The 18557-nt window shown below is 38.0% G+C and overlaps 1 protein-coding gene and 1 pseudogene across 10 annotated transcripts in view; one reads left to right on the top strand and one right to left on the bottom strand.

Moving 5' to 3' along the window:
• The window catches only part of TTC3 (tetratricopeptide repeat domain 3), a 102250-nt gene that overhangs the window by 43803 nt on the left and 39890 nt on the right, over positions 1-18557 (top strand). For 8 of the 10 annotated variants that reach the window (XM_015593098.2, XM_015593093.2, XM_015593094.2 and 5 more), the window contains 13 exons: positions 955-1039; positions 1296-1448; positions 2050-2130; positions 4000-4112; positions 6062-6182; positions 8162-8284; positions 9093-9194; positions 10541-10633; positions 11265-11332; positions 12333-12469; positions 13539-13865; positions 14618-14869; positions 17707-17753. In XM_015593098.2, the coding sequence (XP_015448584.1) occupies positions 955-1039; positions 1296-1448; positions 2050-2130; positions 4000-4112; positions 6062-6182; positions 8162-8284; positions 9093-9194; positions 10541-10633; positions 11265-11332; positions 12333-12469; positions 13539-13865; positions 14618-14869; positions 17707-17753 (1702 nt within the window). The remainder of the gene's footprint in view (positions 1-954; positions 1040-1295; positions 1449-2049; positions 2131-3999; positions 4113-6061; positions 6183-8161; positions 8285-9092; positions 9195-10540; positions 10634-11264; positions 11333-12332; positions 12470-13538; positions 13866-14617; positions 14870-17706; positions 17754-18557) is intronic. The other 2 variants (XM_006916745.2, XM_015593091.2) reach the window with 1 other exon arrangement.
• On the bottom strand, positions 17433-17551 carry LOC112483799 (annotated as a pseudogene).

Genomic DNA, 18557 nt, shown 5'->3' with positions numbered 1-18557 from the left:
AGGGAGCTTCCGGTGGGTGAATACATTGAGATGCTGGGAAGGTGGCCCTTTCTGGGAGAGCATGAAAGCTGTGCATCACCCCACCTCCCCTGTACCTTCCCATGTATCTCTTCCATTCGGCTTTTCCTGAGTTATATCATTTATAATAAACCAGTAATCCTGAGTAAAATGCTTTCATGAATTCTGTGACTTCTAGGGAATTGTTGAACTTGAAGGGGGTTCACGGGAACCCCTGAATTTGTAGTTGATTGCACAAAATGTAGCTGGCCTAGGTGCCCCATTGTGGCTGGTCTGAGGTGAGGGCAATCTTGTGGGACTGAGCCTTTAACCTGTGGGTCCTGCATTGATTGACTCCAGAGTTGGTATCAAAATTGAATTGAATTAGTAGATGCTCAGTTGGTGTTGGAGAATTGGTGTGGAAAAGTGACAGATATTTGGTGTCAAAAACCCCCATACATTTGGTGCCAGAAATGGTGTCAGAAAACACCAGAGGACCTGACTCTTACCTTTACCAGCATCAGGTGTCAGACTTTCTGAAACAGTTCTATCTTCTTATTAGTTTTTCCCATGGGATGGAGCATCTCTGTGATATTTATTGGGCACATTTCTTGTTTCAGGACCATGTTGTTACTCATGACTGTAGATGGATGATAACTTTTGATGATCAACAAAAATCCTCCTTAATTTACTATTTTTTCAAAAGCTGTTCTTCTGTATCATCTTTATAATGAACTCATTTGGTCCCCCTCCACCTCTAATTTATAGGAATTTTTATTGAGCATTCATTGGCTTTAGAGATTCATTGGGGGAGAATCAGCATCATGGTTAATATTTCTATTCAGGAACCTGTGACTCCATTTACTCAGTGTGTAAAATAACCTTCTGTAAATACGTTTTTTTCTTTATATAAACAGGACTTTTAAAATAATTCAAAACAGTGTTTTTTTCTTTCAGTTCTAGTTCACAAGGTAGTTTACCAGTGGATTTAAAAAACATCTTGGAGAAACAGTTTTCAAAATCTTCGAGAGCTGCACACCAGGTAAAGGAAAAGGCTGTTTGCATGGATAAAGCAAACTCTTCAAATAGAACATTTTTCATATGAATTAATTCTAATCATGTACATCTCTTAAGATGTATTTTTTTTTTTACAATTTAAGTTATGGACATATAACTTAAATATGATTGCTAAGAGACCAAACTGTCAGTAATTTAAATATCAACTTTTTAATCATGTTAACCAGAGATTTAACTAACGGTTAACACTGCGGAATCGTTTGCCCCCTACCTTGTAACAGGAAGAACTTTTTTGGCAGGACTTCGCCAACATAATGAAGATGCTGAGGAGCTTGATCCAGGATGGCTACATGGCCTTGTGCGAGCAGCGCTGCCGCAGTGCCGCGCAGGCCTTCACGGAGCTGCTCAACGGCCTGGAGCCCCAGAAGATACAGGTGAGACGCGGCAGCGCGCACGGGCCTTCGGCTGCACTGTGACTGTGCCGCACATGCGCCGAGGTGGGCTGGGTCCTCGGGGCCGTGAGAGGCAGGCTGGGCTCCCACCCCGCACTCGGGCTGTACTCGGGACTCAGGACACGACCGGGTTTAGACTCTCCTTGCTCTCAAGTCAGTGTTCATTAGGACTCCTGGCTTATTCTCTGTTAAAGTACTAACTCAAGGATCTGGGCTCCCTTTAGTCACATCATTTCATCCAGAAAGAATTAGCTAAGTGAACAGATACTTCATGCAAGGGTATAAGAGAGCAGATGTCTTCATCCGTCATTAGTACCCAATTCTGTGTGAAGGGACGTGACTTCAGTTACTCTTATCCATGATCCATGCCTTCAAGGAACTAGGAGGCAGTTATTCTCTGTTTTAAATACTTGATAGCAACATATCTTTGCCAAATATACTTTCTAATTCTTTTGGTCTTCATCCCAGCCATAGTGATGAGCGAGATTTTGTTACATTTTTTTCTATTGTGCTGATGATGTAACATTGATATAATTGAGCAGAATTATGTTGGTATTTTTAACTGGAATGTTTTCATTGGCAGCAATTAAACCTGGCCATGATCAACTATGTCTTAGTCGTCTACGGACTTGCCATTTCTCTCCTTGGAATAGGACAGCCCGAGGTAAGATTTGTAACCAAAGTAATGAAACAATTAAAATGGGCCATGGGTTTTAGAAGGTATATGAAAACAGTTTTCCCATTTGGGCTGATTTCCTTTTGCATACTTTCCTGATAATTTTTTTCTGAAATACCAAAGTTTAGTTTGTATTTTTTTGAAAAGAAAATTTAGTTTTGAATTTCCATTAGAAAAAAAGCTATGTCTGACAACCAGTGGCACATACTTTTTATTTGGATAAAAAAGGAAAGGACCTAAGGTATCATAATAGTTTGCAGAAACATGTTGAGAAAAGGCAAGTTGGAGAACATAGGAAACACTGTGATACCACTTAGGTACTATTTAGAAAACATACAGAACAGTAGTATATATCGTTTCTGGGTATCAGTGCATCTTGTGTATCTCGTAAAAGTTAAAAAAACATGGACTAGCCCCACATCACATTTAAGATAATGGTTGCACTTAATGAAGGAAGGAATATGCCTGGGTGGTTGAGAAAAGGAGTTCAGCTTTGTTTTATGCTGTTTAATTTTAAAGCACAAAAGTGAAAATGATAACGTTAATATTTCTTAGTTCTGGGTGGTGAGGACTTGGGTATTTTATTATTTCCTAGAGTGTAGGCTTCCTATAACCACATAGTTATACTTTGCTTCCCATGGGTTTGTGTTTTCGATAAAGGTTGAAATGGCAGTAGAATCACCTCAGGTATAATATATTCTTTCTACCAACTTGGGCTCCAAGCGTTCTAGCCTAGGTGAAGGCTTAACCCTAAGGATTAAGCCTTAGGGTTAATCCTTACGGATCCTCATTGCTACCTAATAAGGATCGAGTCATCTTTCCTGCTCACTTGCCCAGTGGCCCAGTGCCTAAGGCTCATTTTCCTTGTGACATGCTGCTTTCCTTGTTCATGATGTGGCAGGTGCATGTCTCCCATGAAGGCCTGTCTGTTTGCTAATAGATTGTTGGAGACAGGACTTCGTGATCTCAATTCTTTTATTCTCAGTAGAGTAATGATAAATATCTTTTGTTTTATCGGAATTGAAAAGATAGTTTATTACATTTGTGGTTTACTTTGAAGTAGTGAGACTGATTAAAAAACAAACCAGTATGATAGCACTTGGGCCTTTGAGAGAATTTTGTCATTCAGAGTACCTCCCCAGCGGGAAGCGATGTGTTCACTCCAGTACAGTGCTTGCTTCAAATAGTTTTGGAAGGCCGTCTTCGGAGCCAGCCGCAGAGCTCCTCCATTTTATACTGACATCTCTGTTTTCACCCACAGTGGAGTTACCAGTGTTGTGGAGAGCTAGGTGTCCTTAGTAATTTTTTCCAAAACAAAATTCATTGAAAGCACAGAGGTTTCCACAGTTGAGAATATTCAAAAGAATGTACGCTAAGCTCTGTGAAGCTATTACTAATGAGCTATTTTTAAGATAGAACATTTGTTTTATGCCAAGGAACATATGGCAGCATTACTGCAGTGTGCCTATGCTCCCAGTGGGGCAGCCCTCACTAGGATATCTGTTATGGCATGTTTGCATCCAAGTCAGTTTTTCTACCATGAAGTCACACCGTTTAATGCTAGCCAGCACCCTGGGCCCTCTGCGTGTGTTAGTAAATGCTCATTTGGTTAGTTGGATGAAGTGTTCAGGGTCAGCTTTTCATTCTGGAACTGGATCACTTTGGTGGTGAGTATCCACATGGTAAAAAAGAAAAATACACAATTGCTAAGAAAATGAAATGCAATAGGTGTAATTTTGCCATAGAAATTTTGGACAAATAGTTGTTTTTAACATGACACAAAAAGAACCTTCAGGTAAAATCTCTTCTAGTATTTCTTTTGCGTGTAAGTGATCATTGTTCTTACTGTTGTTGAAGGAATTATCGGAAGCCGAAAACCAGTTTAAGAGGATGATTGAATACTACCCCAATGAGGGGCTCGATTGCTTGGCCTACTGCGGAATTGGAAAAGTGTACTTGAAAAAAAACAGGTTGGTAGAAACCACACTACTTTATGCTCCAGGCTAGTGACTCATCCAGAGTCTAATTTCATGATGATCCATTTTCTGGAATTATTTTGATATCTTCTGTGGCATACTCTTATAGTTGTGTTTACTTTGAGGACTGGCCTTTATAATACTAAAGTAAGGGCAATCACTTCAGTTCCTAATGCTTTCTAATTTTGAATCTAATAAGAAATTCAGTAATAGAGTAATTTGACACGAGATGTTCTATTTTATATTTTTGTATATATCATTTATAAGTGGTGGCTGAATCGATATAAGTTAATGCTTTTACAAGTTTGATTATATAATTTTTTTGGTTAAATGCCTATTTCCCCAAAATACCTGTATGAAGATAGTTTTAATACAAGGTATGTATGTGTTCAAAGATGTCATGAGTTAGGAATAAAAATCTTCTCTGAATTTGAATTATAGTTGGAATCCTTATTCAAAGTTTACTATGTACCTGTTCCCTAAGTATTTCATGTCTTCTCCCTGAATTGCTATATGATCCTTAGGGGACAGGATTATGCCTTGAGCTTCTAAAAGAAAAAGACCTCTCTATTCCTGTCACTTGTACCCAATATGATGGTAGGTGTGTTTGATTGCTTTATAGAGAAATAATTGTCGAATGGTTGAATATCATTCATAACTTTTAATTATCCTTAAGTTTTCATCTGACTTTTTAGGGGAAATTTTATCAAATGGTTGGTACTCTTGAGATCCCAATCTTAGAGTGTGCCTGGAACTTTCTTTATAGATTTTTAAAGATTAAAAAAGTTCTTTTACTTCCTGGAGTTACAGTCAGGCCAGGCTAAACTATAATATGAATCAGGTAGAGCTAGGAGTAAGGATTGAGCAGTCATCTGTATAGCAATAGCAAATGAAATTAACTTCATAGTTTAGCATAAATTGTCCAGAGCATACCTTTTAATGCCATGGTCACATGCAGGTATGCACAAGGTCTAGAAAAATAACATAGATGTGTAAAACCATTGTGATTGTGGTAAATGAAAAAATCTTTGCCATATTGAAAGGCATTTAAATTTTAATTTCAGTATATTAGGGTGTGAGGTTCAATGTCTAATGTTCTGTTTTTTTGCCATTGTAATGTACAGTTTCAAGTTTAAAAGCCTTCTTATAACTAACTATCTGGAGGATGGTAGTGTAGCACCACAGGCAAAAATATGTTCTTAAATTGGGAAATCATTTCAAGATTGGAGAAAGCAGGAAAAACCCTTTTCTTTAGTCTGAAGAGAATAAGGACATAGTGAACTTTATAATCTAGTATTTCAGTATTCTTTTGTTGAATGGACTGTGGGAATATATTGGCATTTTTTTACAACCATAAATTTTAAAAAACCCATAAATTAGGTTAAAACATTTTATATTTATAGTTAAAACAATTTACATACACATTCATTCTGTCAAAATAATTCACTAGCTTTATGGTTAAAGATAACCAGAATCCACGATCTCTTTAAAATTTTTTCAGCAGGGTGATTTTTACTATAGATATCCTAATAGAATCAAGTTTAAAATAAAAGAATTTCCCTATTTATGGTTAATTAGTTGAAGTGGAGGGTTGCCATTTCTCTACAAGAAGCTAATTAGCTTAGTAAATGAAACAAATAAAAATGGAACAGCTGAGTTGTTCGATTTTCCGTTTTAATTGTTGGAAACTTTAAAAAATAAATTACAACTTTAAAAGGACTACAGCCACTGTTCAAGCAGATTTGTGTTTAATATATGTTACTTTTAATAAACAAACAAAAATGTTATGGTTTTTTAAAGAAAATATAGGTTACAGTGACTATTTTTATGCAGTGATTTATCAAATATTTGTGCTAGTAAGTTTAAAATCTCTGACTTCTGTTGTGGGGAATGAAAATTCATGTTACATCTTTAATACCTTATTTCTTAATAATTTTGACTAGATTTCTAGAAGCTCTTAATCACTTTGAGAAAGCAAGAACCTTGATCTGTCGTCTTCCTGGAGTGTTAACTTGGCCCACAAGTAATGTGGTTATTGACGAGACTCAGCCAGGGAAAATAAAGGTACCCATTTATTTCTGCAGAGCGCTTCTTGCTAACTATAAAAGCCCTTTTCTATGTTTAGCTCCCCACATGCACTTTCCCTTTAAAGGCGAGTGAGAATCACTAACATCTCTTAAATGGTTCTTATGTGCCGGTCACACACCTTCCATATTTCATTACCTTTAATACTTACAGCAGCCCTGCAGGATGAGTACTATGATTCTTCCATTTTACAGATGAGGAAAATTAAGTTTAGAGAGAATAAGTGATGAGCTCAGGGTTAAACAGCTAGGAGACAGTGGAACTAGGACTTGAATCTAGGCATTCTGATGTCAAAGTGTGTATTATTGAGCAGTATGCTCTACTGGTCGGGCTTAGAGAAGGGTATAGATAGCATTGTTGTTTCGTCAGACTTACTGCAGTTATTGGAATGGTACTTGAAAACTAAGAAAGTTTAAACTTAGTCTTATATCCAGAAGTGTAGGATGCTTTGCTAGTGTTGGAAAGGCTAAATTATGTGTGAGGTGCTTTTACTTGTGGTGAACCCTGACATGTGCTCAACTTGCTTTTTTGACCAAAGCTTTAGAAAGCACAGGGGTCAACTCTTACAACTCAATAAGACAGCTAATCTAATTAAAAAGTGGCCAAAGGCTATAGCCAAGAAGTTACACAGCTAGCCACTGAGCATGTGAAAGGTGTTAAACACCATTAGGTGTCAGAGAAATGCAGGTTAAAACCATAATGAGATAGTACTTTATACCCATTAGAATGGTTATATAATTTTAAGAGGTGTTGACAAGGCTGTGGGGAGATCTGAACTCGTGAACACCGGTGGTGGGCATGTGAAGTGGTGCAGCTGCTTTGGAAAACAGTCTGGCAGTTGCAAAGTAGGTTAAAGAATGAGATGACCAGCAGTTCCACTCGTGGATATATATATATGGGGTGGGGGGGAGAGAGAGAAGAAAACACATGTTCTCAAAAAACCTGTACATGAATGTACATAGCAGCATCAAATAGACAAAAAGTGTCCGTCGGCTGATGAATGGCTAAATACAATTTATATAATTGAATATCATTAGCCATAAAAAGGAATGAAGTACTGATAGGTGTTACAACATGGATGAACCTTGAAAACATGCTAAGTAAAGCCAGACACAAAAAGCACATGCTGTATGATTGCATTTAGATGAAATGTTCAGAATAGGCAAATCTATGTATAGAGACAGAAAGTGGGTTTGTGGTCTTAAGGGCTTAGGGGGAAAATGGGAATGCTGATGGGTGTGTTTTCTTGTTGGGTGATGAAAATATTTTAAATTTAAATTGTAGTGGTTGTACAACCTTGTGAATGTGAAACTATTGAACTGTACACTTTAAATGTGAATTGTATGGTATGTGAATTACATCTTACTCAAAGCTGGCATAAAATAAAGCACAAAACACAGGGATCATTGGATTTGTCTCTCTTTATACTAGATTGAGATGGTGACATAGGAACTATTGGTAATGAAAGCCACACTGGAAGCATGGCTTGAGTCTCTTGGCTTCAGTGGCAGTGGGATAATTCTTCAGGGAATGAACAAGCACAGGTGGCGGGGATTCAGGGAGGTAGATGAACTAGAGGGGTAGGATCCTAGGTGAAATGACTTCAGGAAGGGGAATAGAAGACCTAAGCGTTATTCTACCATATTTGACTCCCTCTGAATGCTTAAAGGAGATTTCTAAGAGCTATGTGTTGTATGAGGTTTGACGATTTAGGATAAGATTTTGATTCTAACTTTGAAATTCTGAATTTTTTTCTTCCATTCTTTTTTCCCCCCATCATTCTCTTCTGACATGTCTCTATATCAGACTCCTTCTAAAAGTAAAAAATTTTAAAGTGGCATGTAGTTCTTGGATGAAAAAATTTAGGTTATTCCTATGCCAAAAATATTTCGATGGCAAGAGGTGATTTTTGTTGATGAATTAGTGTTGTAGCAGTATCATTTTTATTTTTGTTTTAGATGCTGTTAGAGAAATTTATTGAAGAATGCCGGTTCCCTCCAGTGCCAGATGCCATTTGTTGCTATCAGAAGTGCCATGGATATTCCAAAATCCAGATCTACATAACGGATCCAGACTTTAAGGTAAATGACAAACATACACTAGGACGTTAACTTGTATGATTGTGCATTAAAATGAATTCAGAACAAATTTTGTAACTGGAGGCACCCAAGTTCTTTGGCTTACTAGCAGGTTTATGTCTTGTTGTCCACCCCTTATCTTGGACCTCTTTTTAGGTCTGCACCATCTCACATGGGCACCCAGGGCCACTGAAATCAGCACTATGGGCAGGGTGGTGGCCTGGCAAGGCAGACTGGCTAATCCATTTTCTCTTTCTAGTCACTGTGTTATCTAACTGCCTCTTCCTTAGAAGCACAGGAGACAAAATGAGATTGTTACCTCAGATTTATTATAATTCTAATCTCATGAAATTTGAGTCCAGGAATCTAAAGGCCACAGGATCACTAAATTAGCACCCAGAGACCTAAGTTTGAGACCAAGTCTGGCACTTAATTGAGTGAATAAGTTAATTCAGGAAGCTGAGAGCTGCCCACTGTGGCACTATCCTTGGTTAGTAAACAGATGAAATAGTGTTTATAAAATGTTTGATACATTGTAAAGGATAGTGCAGCTGTAAGCTGCAAGCTGCACTATCCTTTACAATGTATCAAACATTTTATAAACAGGTCAGTCAAGCTCTGTATCTCTGGCACTAGGCATTCTGGGGTACGGAAGTTTGGATCCCCCATGAGGAATGTGGTGTCTAGTTATGTCTGCAAGGTGAATGTAAACGGCTCTTTTTATCTTGATGTGCATTGTGAGTGATTGAGTGAGAGACAGAGACAGAAGAAACCTTTAAAATGTGAATTAAAGAAAATTTTAAACCCTCAGGGTTTTATACGAATCAGCTGTTGCCAGTACTGCAGGATAGAGTTTCACATGAACTGTTGGAAGAAGTTAAAAACAACAACCTTTAACGATAAAATTGACAAGGTAAGACTAATAAGATTATCTGGATTTTTTAATTGGTTTATTGTACATTGATTTTTTCCCTTGAGAATCTTAAGAGAATGTCGAATATAAATTCCTTCCTTTGCATTGTAGACGTAATCAGAAAGTTTTAATTAAAACTTTAGTGATAAAGCAGAAAATAGTTTTGTTTTTAATAGATGTATAAATAACCACGAAGATCTTCAGCAAATTGTTTACCCAGCCTTCACACTGGGAATGTTAGGCTCGAGCATAAAAATTTTAATGTTTCATTTTAAAATATAGGTCTTATATTATGTACTGATGATTTTAGTCCTTCAAGGATCTTTCATTTAAAGTTATGATGTAAAATTGAGGTTTCATATTTTTTATTTCCTACCAAAATTTGATGAGATAATTTGTACTAAGGAGAATCAACTTAAATTTTATGCTACCACTTCCCATTAGGGTTTCTCTTAATTAGCAGGGTAATGATGTTAATTATCATTAGCTAGGTATACTTTGAGAAAAGGCACAGTTTGAAAATCTTATTTGTATTCATAGAATTTGTTTCTGATTCATGTAAGCTATGTACTTAAAAAACAAAAACCTTTTTCTACACTGCATGACCTCATGTAAACCCCTGTTTATTGGGGAAAAAATGAAGATGCTTGTGCTAGATGAGTGTTAGCAATAGGAGTTATTCAAGTTTGGTAGAAATAAATCTTCACATTTTAGACATTATATAGTTAACTAGAGATACAGGATATGAGCAAATAACTATTGCTGTCGGGCCACTTCTGCTGTGTCTTCGTCTTACCATGATGGCGTTATCTCCTGCTGCACATGCTCCCTGAGTGGTCTTAGCCATTTCCTGGATTGACATACCCTCTGTACATTAGCTTTCACAGGGATATACTGAAGTAACACAAAACCCAAATATCTCATGACTCAAAATAACAAACGTTCATCTTGCTTACATTGTTCGTGCTGAAGTCCTGCTGGCCAGTGTGGGGCTTTAGCAGCTCTGGTCCGTGTGGCAACGTTCTTTGTGTCTGAGTCAAGAGTGCCTGGGATGTGTTCTTGTGGCAGAGGGTGAAGATCAGTGGCCAGTCCAGTCAGTGTTTCTGAACGCTTTTTCTTGGACACGATGTATGTCGTGTCGGCCCTCCTTGCTTTGACCAGAGCAAGTCATGTGGTCAGCGGTGTAGTCTTGCAGGGAGGCCCTGAGAGTCACATGGCAAAGGACAGAACTTTCATTGCCTCCTGAAGGAGGTGTTTAACCATATTTTGACTGTTTCTGATGGTTAAAATGGTATACATGTACAGATTTATTCTGCGATATAGCACTTTTTTTTTTAATTGAATAGGATTTTCTACAAGGAATTTGTCTTACCCCAGACTGTGAAGGTATCATTTCTAAGATTATCATCTTCAGCAGTGGTGGTCAAGTTAAATGTGAAGTAAGTATCTAATTCAGGGGAAATCTTACTAAACTGATGACCAGAATGCTTACACCTATTAAAACACAATTAAAATTTATGAAAGTTGTGCAATTTGGATCTTTTCCAGGAAATAGTTACTTTTTAAGAAAATAGAGGAAATACTAGGATATGAGAATGCTTCTTTGCAACAAAAGAGTTTCGCATTATTTTATTTCTTAACGAGAATAGGAGGCTTTTTACATTTTAGTTTTACTGTTGTCACTCTTTTTGATAACCTCTTTTCTTAAACTCTGGTAAACTTTTTGAGTACTGAAGGTGGGAGTCCTTAGGGAGAGGGGGAAGGCTGTCTTAGGGGTCACCTGTAACTTCATTATGTGGAAGTGGCAGGAGAGAGTTTCTGTAATGATATAGTTTATTTTGATCTCCACTTACTCTTAGTTTTTAAAAAAATTTCTTGCTAAAGTGTGTCTACTCATTCCTCTTTCCAGTAAATTGTTTGCTAAAGTTTTCCAGGCTCTTTTTTCTGGCTCAGAACATTACTTTTCCATATTAAATTGAACATTGTGCTTCTGAAATGCTTGTTACTTGTTTTGTGCTTTATGTCATTGGAGTATGAGACAAATTTTGGATGTCTTTGTTTTATTTAAAGTTTGAACACAAGATCACAAAAGAAAAGGTTCTTCCTCCAAGACCTATTCTGAAACAGAAATGTTCTAGGTAAGATTTTTAACAGTCAGTAGCTTAATGATGTCTCAGAATATAATTAAATGCAAATTTCTAAATTACGCTGTTTTTTAAATGGGCTGTGCACATCTATCCAAATAAGTGGTTTTTAAATTATTTTTATGGATATATAAAATGTAAGGAGAGCTAGCCTGGAGTGGTTAAGTACTGAAAACGTGAATCGGAAGCATTATTTAGTGGTTGAATTTGTATGTAGAATTATGACATTTGATGCTGTGAAATGACATTTGATTAATACATGTGGCAGTTAAATTAAAAATTGTATACTTACTTCTTAGCTGTTCAATTTCAAAAAACGTATTTACTTTTTATCTCTCTTCAGCGGACATTTTGAACCAGTGACATTTCTCACTGAAATAATGTACTGTCAAAATTATTTACTTCTTTGTATCTTCTTGTTTAGAACAAATAATTTTAGTTCTATTTTCTTTTCTCTTTGGTCTTGCCACTTGTTTTCTAAGAATTGATTTTTTTCATCATTGGTGACCAAGAAAAAGCAAAAGAAAAGATGAACAGAATTATTTGTGGAAGAGAATTTACTGTAGTCATATCAACCAAACTGCAGTGTTGTGGGCCATCATTGGGATGTGAAAATAATATTTTACTGTGGAATCCTGTATTTGAAATGAGTGTTTACATGTATTATCTTGCAGAGTAATTTTTATTATTTATATTTTCCCTGAGCAGTAACTTATTAACATGGAAATAACATCTATACAATCTATATATGCCATCTTTATACTTAAAGTCATTTAGTCATTGAGGTTTGTGTTTTCATGAAACAAATATCCTTCGTTTGACTAAATTGATCACATGTATCAACAGTTTTATTGAACAGAAGATGCAGGCTAAGTTCTAACTGAAAGGGAATACTTCTAACTTATTGTTAGGAGAATAGTTTCTCTAGCAAGCCAAGGAAAATAGTTGAATTTATGACAGAAGTGAATTATCACTAACTATAAATGTTTATCAGTCTAGAGAAGCTGAAACTGAAAGAAGACAAAAAATTGAAGAGAAAGATCCAAAAGAAAGAAGCAAAAAAATTAGCACAAGAAAGAATGGAGGAGGATTTAAGGGAAAGTAATCCACCCAAAATCGAAGAGCAGAAAGGTATGCCAGAGTCCATGGCACGATAAGAATGATGTGCGCTATTGGGCCTTATGTTAGTTGTAACCGAATTGAAATTTAGATATCAGTTGATACTTAATACTACCACCGGCTTCTATTACTCTGAAATGGGGAGGGGTGGTGTAAAGAGCACTGATTTAGGAAGTAGTGCAGAGAGGAGGGGTGGATTCAGAACACCACCAGCTGCTGACCTGGGGTCGACTCTGTACGCAGCCTCACCTCTAACAGAAGGTGAGAATAAGATCCAGCATATTATGTTTGACAGTGCTCTGTCAACTCCACTAAATGGATTTAACTTCTAAAATGGTAAACTGTAAATTAGCTGTTAATTATGTGAAATAATGCATAGTTCAGATAAAGAAACGGTTCATAAAAGGCACCAGGGAGGTTTCCCAGTCCAGCCTTTTGTTTTATGATCAACTTGTCATCACTCCCTGATCCACATGGGACCGTCTTGCTGGTGATGTCGCTGTTTCTGTGGCCATGTTGGTCCTATGTTTACTTTCAGTTTTGACTTGAAATAAGTTATTCTCATTTTCTACTAGGGTGGCTGTCTCTAAAATGAGGTATTTTCACCTGCTGTCTTGATTTTTCATCTAGTATTCCGTGAATGGTTCACAAATCAGTCAAAACGATCTTTCCCACTGAAAAAGTTTTCAGCGAATGTTTGTCTTTTAATTTTGCATGCTTCAGGGGGCTAAATGGGCATCCATTAGGGAGAAGTCTGGGTGGGAAGATGAGCTGAGATGTTTTCCAGCTTGCAGCCGGTGAGTCCGAGTCCACAGGTCTGCAATTCAGGATCCAACGATATGATGAATAATATAACAATAAACCACAAAGTAGTTGAATTCATAACTGAATAAATGATCCCTTCAACTCCAAAAAAAACCCTTTTGTATTCTTAATGCCTTAACAAGTTTAATGAACATAAAAACAAAGAATCTACGAGTCATGTTTTATGTTATGTAACGTTACATTATTTCTTTCTGCGTTTGTGTTTGCAAATTAGTCCTGTTTCTCACTTTAACGAACCACTGTTATTTATCCTTAGAAACTGTAGCCAGTGCTCAGAGTTGCCAGTTCCTGAACGACAGAATTCTGCAGTGCATAAAGCAGTATGCCGACAAGATTAAGTCTGGGGTACTGAATACTTCCAAGCTTCTCAAAGAATTGCTTTCCTGGAAGGTTTTAAGCACAGAAGACTATACAACCTGTTTTTCCAGCAGAAATTTTCTAAATGAAGCAGTGGACTATGTCATTCGTTACTTGATTCAGGAAAAGAATAGAGTGAAAACACGGATATTTCTGCATGTATTGAGTGAGCTCAAAGAAATGGAGCCAAAGTTGGCCACCTGGATCCAGAAACTTGACAGCTTTGGTATGTCATTGAATTCCAGAGGCTCAGTTTAGTAGGAAGGGTGAATGTGGGTCTCCGAGTGGACCTACATTTTTCATTTTCCTATTGTTTGTGATTTTTTAAAATGTAAGACTGTAGATTTGTATGGTTAAACACACTATTTCTCCCCCACTCAAAATTATTAGGTTATTTTACAGGTAGATTACAATATACTTTTGGAAAAGAAAGTTCAGTTGGTTAGGAGATCCTGCGTTATGCTGAGCTGGTTGTCAGCGTGTAAACTGTGAGTGCTAGGCACAGCCATGGCACGGAGCACCCCTGGGGCCAGCTGTCTGTGCCTTCTGGGATTGTGCGCAGCTCAGCACTCAGATTCCTTGACGAGAAATGGAGGGAAGAGTGGATAGAACTGCTTAGGTACATATGCGTATTATATAAAGTTGTAGTTTCTATTTAAAGTTGTAAAATGAGTTCAAGCCCTGGTGGAAAGCTCATGTTTGCTTATTAAAAACAAGTAATTTTCAATTCCTGGAATTTTATTTTTCACAAAAAGTCTATACAGTGGAGTCATATCATGCTCATATTTAACATGAGAGATCAGTTTATATGCAGAAAGAGGAAGAGAAAGGGGAAATGAACCTTTCAGTGCTGGGCGTGATTGCTGCCTTCCCCTCGCCTGCACATGCTCTGATGTGAGCCTTAGGTGGGGGGCGGGAACCGCTTTCAAAGATGTGAAACTGAATATGATTCTGATTTGGACTTTATTTTTATTACAGGCTTAGATGCTACAGGATCTTTTTTTTCGCGTTATGGAGCATCTCTTAAAGAGCTTGATTTTAGCATCATGACTTTTCTTTGGAATGAGAAATATGGTCATAAACTAAACTCAATAGAAGGAAAGCAACTTGATTATTTCTACGAGCCAACGTCATTGAAGGAAGCGCGATGTTTAATATGGCTGCTAGAAGAACACAGGGACAAGTTCCCAGCATTGCATAATGCTTTAGATGAATTCTTCGATATAATGGGTATGTGGGCCAAGTTTCAGTTTATATCTAATCGTAGGGAAAAAATATCTGAAGGACCTAGTTCATTTAAAAACAAAGAAAATTGTGAAAATTATCATGGTGCAACTGGCATATTTGGGGAGGTTAATGATTAAGAATAGTGATTTTTTTTTCATGTCATCATTAAACCTTTTTACTCTATTGAGCTAAGTGTTGGAGAGATACTCAGATGGGTATGTTACACTGACTATATACCATTACTGTTTTCATGATATTTTGTCAGCGTCGTGGCAAAGATTGCACATTAAATTGATAATTGTTTAAAGAAATCGTTTGCTTTATAGCAGTCAAAACATTGGCCTGCAGATATAGGTGATGTTTGTGGAATCTAGAACAGAGAGCACATCTGTGGTAGTGGGAAGAGCCTAGAGCCAGGAGTCAGGAAAGATAGGCTGTGGCCCATCTTCTTTTCCGATTCGTTTCATTAAAAACCTCGTTTCTCCTGCTTCAAGGCCCATGCTAGGTGTTAACAAGGAATTCAGAAATGCTCATGCTAGTTGCTGACCTCAGAGACCTTCTGCTCTACAAAAGGGCACAAGATAAATGTGATTGTAATGTGGGAGTGGGCTCAGTAAGAGAGTACCAGAAACGTGGGTTCAGACGGAGGAAGGGGAGGGTCTGGTGCGAGGTGGCCTCCGAGCCGGGCTATGATGGAGGTGGGGTTGGACAGGTTGGCATCGGGCTTGGAGAGGCAGGTTGCAGGGAATTGGGGGACCTGTTTAGGTAAAAGTCCAGAGTCCAGTGTGGCACAGTAGGTAGCTAGTAATTCATTCCTCAGCTTCTCCGCAGTCTTACTTTCTTCGTCATGAAAATGAGAGGATTTGGAGCCAGTGATCTGTGTGGTCCCATTTTACTTCAAAATTCTAATATTTTAGATTTTGATTAATTCACATTTATCTGTGGTACTACATGTGTGTCTTATGATAATGCTCCCCACTTTTCCTCAGCATCAGAAGCTATTTTATATATTGTTGGGAACTAGACTTTTAAATTTTACGTTGTTTGTTTAGAGTGTACATTAAAAGGTCTGGCCCCTTAGAAAATTGTAGCTGGTCACAAAGTTCAAATGCAGTATAAGGAACTGAAAAGCTTTTCTTTTGTCGTAGTTCTTAGGAAAGAGCACACTCAAATATAGATGGCTTTATTTTTCTAGGACAGTGCTTCATGACTGGAGGTGACATGGCATGCTACTTTGTAGCCTGAATTTATTGCCATCAGTTTTCTGTTGCTGGTAGTGAAATGCTGTCCTGGGACTGAGCTTACGAAACCATGTTTGGGTCACACAGCAAGACAACTTAAAAGGACACAGTTCCCTCCCACTGTGCATTTTCCCTGATCCTTGTGTTCTAAACCTAAAATGCACAGTCCATCCAGTTGTGACTATTTCTCTGCTCTCAGTCGTAGAGTTAGAAGTCACCAGCCAAATGACTGACCAACAGACTTTTAAGTTCCATAGTTCTGCCTCTCACCTTCACCCTAGACATTTTCAATTTTATCTCCTTTCATTGAAAGAAATGATTGTATTTTTTAAAACTTAAGAAAGTCCTCTATCTTATAAATAAGGAGCCCAAACCCCTGAACTCTGGGTGCGCGTTGCCATTTGTGATTTCTCTGTAGACAGCTGAGAGGCGCCTCGAGAGCAATGTGGCTGAACCCACTTATATCCCACTTATTTTCCAAATTTATCTCATTTAATAACACTGTCATATATCGTATTTTTAAACAGGAAACTCTGGAATTACCCTCAATTCTTCCTTTTCCCTATTTCCCCATATCTAGCTTGTTAGCAGTCCAAATAAGCTTTATCTTGGACCTGTGATTTTCTATTTCCACTTCCCTAGGCCAGGACCTCAGTAATCCTCCCATGATTAGACTGTGACAGTAGTCTAAACTGGTCTCCAGGCCTCTGGACCCTCCCACTCTAAATGTTCCTCTTGTATTACCACTAGTGACTCTTAGAACATCTGTCTGATCCTCTAATTATTTGGTTTGGGAAACGCTTGATTTTACCTGCAGGTTAAATTCTCATCGTGTGTCCACGTTCGTCATCACTCTTGCCATCTGCCTCTGAATGAGCACCTGCTTCTTCCTGCATCCAAACCTGCCTTGTGCTTTCTTGCCCGCCTCCTTCACTTGTGCAGTTCCGCCAGCCACGTCCCACTCCTTTGCTTTGCTTGTTCAAGTGCCCTCTTCCCCAAAGCCTTTCCTGATCCCTCCTTGGGCCTCTCCCCTTGAAGACCATTGCTCCATCAGCTCAGTTTCCATCGTATCCATTGTGGCCCTTAGCTCATAGCTCACTGGGTTACAGCTATTGGCCTGTCGGTCTTCTATGCAGAGGGGGGCTTGTTGGATGGCAGAGGCTATTCCATGCATCTCTGTATTCCCAGCGCCTTTAGAGTTTGGTACCTAGAAGGCACTCAGATTATGCTGAAGTGGATTGAAATTTTGCGGTTCTTTATAGTTGGTTCCCCATTTAGTTAGCTGTTTTGCCCTTGGTTTCTTTCTTTCTTTTTTTTTTTTTAAATGCCTGTAGCACCTGGTCTTCCTAGGTGGTCTCCCTTCCAAATACTAACTAGGCCCGACCCTGCTTAGCTTCTGAGATCAGATGGGATCAGGCGTAGTCAGGGTGGCATGGCCGTAGACGCTCTTGGTTTCTAAACTAGACTTGTATCAAAGCCAAATAAGGCATAGAACATGGTCTGGGTTGGTAGTGCCCGAGGTGGTTTTCCTTAAGGCTTTAGTGCACCGAATGGTATTGTATTTCGTTTCCTCACCAAACCATCTGTATCTCCCTACAGACAGCCGCTGTACTATATTAAGGAAACAAGACAGTGGAGATGTGCCGGTGAGTGATTTGGTCACTGTCAGTGTTATGTTCTCATTGGGTTAGCCAAAGGGAGAAGACCCAGGCCAGTGTGCAGTTACATCTAGGTGGCACTCCAGAACCAAATCTGGAGGACCTCAGGTAAAGTTTGCTGTTTCATTAGGAAGTTCATACCCATCTTCCTGGAGCTGGAGCAGCAGTCAGCAAGCTCAGAGGCTTACGTTAGACAATGGCCGTAAATGTTAGTCGTGAAATTCGAAAGGAATTCTTAAGTCATCTCCTGGCATAAAAATGAAAAGTTATCGTCAGGAAAATTCTAATGTTTTGTGCAGTAAGGAAAACAAAGGGACTTTGTTTTGAGTAGTTTCAAATTGAGTTTAAGTTAAATAATTCCAGAGTCGTCTTCCTTTGTAGGTTGTGGCAGTTTTCAAACAGAAAGACACCGTTTGCCGATTTTTAAGATTAAGTCATCTATACTTGGAATTTTGTCTTAATCCATTCTATCAAATACTGCCTGGCTAACTATGGAAGTTAAGTGCTTCCACAGTTACTATTTGTGCCCCGGTGTCTGGCCATGTGCAGAATGTCTGGTTTGCCTTAGTAAAAGGAAAATCATCGAAATACTGTTAGCACATAACTGGAATTACTTTAAAAGGCTGATTAATTACTTGGAATGTTATAAACCCTATTAAAAATGAGTTTAAAATGTTGGAATAATGTAATTTTAGTTATAACATTAGACATCATTAAACTTTTTCTTAATTTCTATCAAATCATAACATGTGGGCTAACACTGTAGTGTTATTTTTGTAAAGCATTTTATGT

Source organism: Pteropus alecto, unplaced genomic scaffold (assembly GCF_000325575.1).
Source record: "Pteropus alecto unplaced genomic scaffold, ASM32557v1 scaffold97, whole genome shotgun sequence".
NCBI classification, from domain to species: domain Eukaryota; kingdom Metazoa; phylum Chordata; class Mammalia; order Chiroptera; family Pteropodidae; genus Pteropus; species Pteropus alecto.
The sequence above is the reverse complement of the archived record's forward strand: the minus strand, read 5'-3'. Positions and strand labels throughout refer to the sequence as shown.